Source organism: Diaphorina citri, unplaced genomic scaffold (assembly GCF_000475195.1).
Source record: "Diaphorina citri unplaced genomic scaffold, Diaci psyllid genome assembly version 1.1 scaffold23847, whole genome shotgun sequence".
In the NCBI taxonomy this organism is placed as follows: Eukaryota; Metazoa; Arthropoda; class Insecta; order Hemiptera; family Psyllidae; genus Diaphorina; species Diaphorina citri.
Window position 1 is genome coordinate 1 of NW_007401189.1, and position 804 is coordinate 804.

Below are 804 nucleotides of genomic sequence, written 5' to 3' on the forward strand. Positions count from 1 at the left end.
TTTTTTTTTTTTTTTCATCTTACGATTTTATCTTGAATTTCTCGTTCTGTGGGCACCCTAAAGCCTAGGAGTGTGCTGGAGTTGACCCTGACGAAATGGGTTAAAACTAAATACATATAATAAAAACTTACTCTCTCATAAACAATGGGCGGTGTGAGAGCTTTGATGAGGAATACAAGTTTCTCCACAAACACATTCACGTTGATGATGTTGATTTCCACTATGGAGACGTTGGCTCCGTCCTAAGGATCAGAATCAAAGATATTATTGGTGGACGGAACACCAGCGCATCGAAACCAATGTTAACTAGCCTTCTTGGGAATGTTCTATTCTATTATGGGCCTGAATGTTAACTAGCCTTCTTGAGAATATTCTATTCTATTATGGGCCTGAGTGTTAACTAGCCTTCTTGGGAATATTCTATTCTATTCTATTCTATTATGGGCCTGAATGTTGAGCAAGTTTGGAAACCCCTGCCACAAAGTAGGAGAACACCTGTTTGAGGAAGGACGGTGTAATGGCCGTCATATGGCCCAGACCAAATCCAGTAGCGTCCATGAGTAGCTTATACCCCTCTTTGGTGAACCCATTATCACCAGAAAGTAGGAGAACACTTGTTTGAGGAACAAGTTATATGTGCCACACACTCACCAGAAAGTAGGAGAACACCTGTTTGAGGAAGGACGGTGTAATGGCCGTCATATGGCCCAGACCAAATCCTGTGGCGTCCATGAGTAGCTTATACCCCTCTTTGGTGAACCCATTATTACCAGAAAGTAGGAGAACACTTGTTTGAGGAACAAG

At 42.0% G+C, this 804-nt stretch overlaps 1 protein-coding gene across 2 annotated transcripts; it reads right to left on the reverse strand.

Annotated features, from left to right (window-relative positions):
- On the reverse strand, nt 1–776 carry LOC113473304. 2 transcript variants are annotated; one of them, XM_026832988.1, is made up of 2 exons: nt 652–776; nt 1–242 (listed from the first exon to the last, which is right to left on the reverse strand). In XM_026832988.1, the coding sequence occupies exons 1-2, from the start codon at nt 730–732 to the stop codon at nt 15–17; spliced, it is 309 nt and encodes a 102-aa protein (XP_026688789.1). In that variant the 5' UTR covers nt 733–776; the 3' UTR covers nt 1–14. The 2 variants fall into 2 exon arrangements, with proteins under 2 accessions (XP_026688789.1, XP_026688790.1); XM_026832989.1 differs by lacking the exon at nt 652–776 and adding an exon at nt 478–596.
- Between the last annotated feature and the right edge of the window lie 28 nt (nt 777–804).

What these genes read in the sequence shown, in the direction of transcription:
- LOC113473304 (XM_026832988.1), bottom strand. Translation starts at nt 732, where the DNA reads ATGGACGCCACAGGATTTGGTCTGGGCCATATGACGGCCATTACACCG. An exon ending in AGGTGTTCTCCTACTTTCTG is followed by an intron (nt 243 to 651) that starts GTGAGTGTGTGG and finishes TCTGATCCTTAG; the next exon opens with GACGGAGCCAACGTCTCCAT.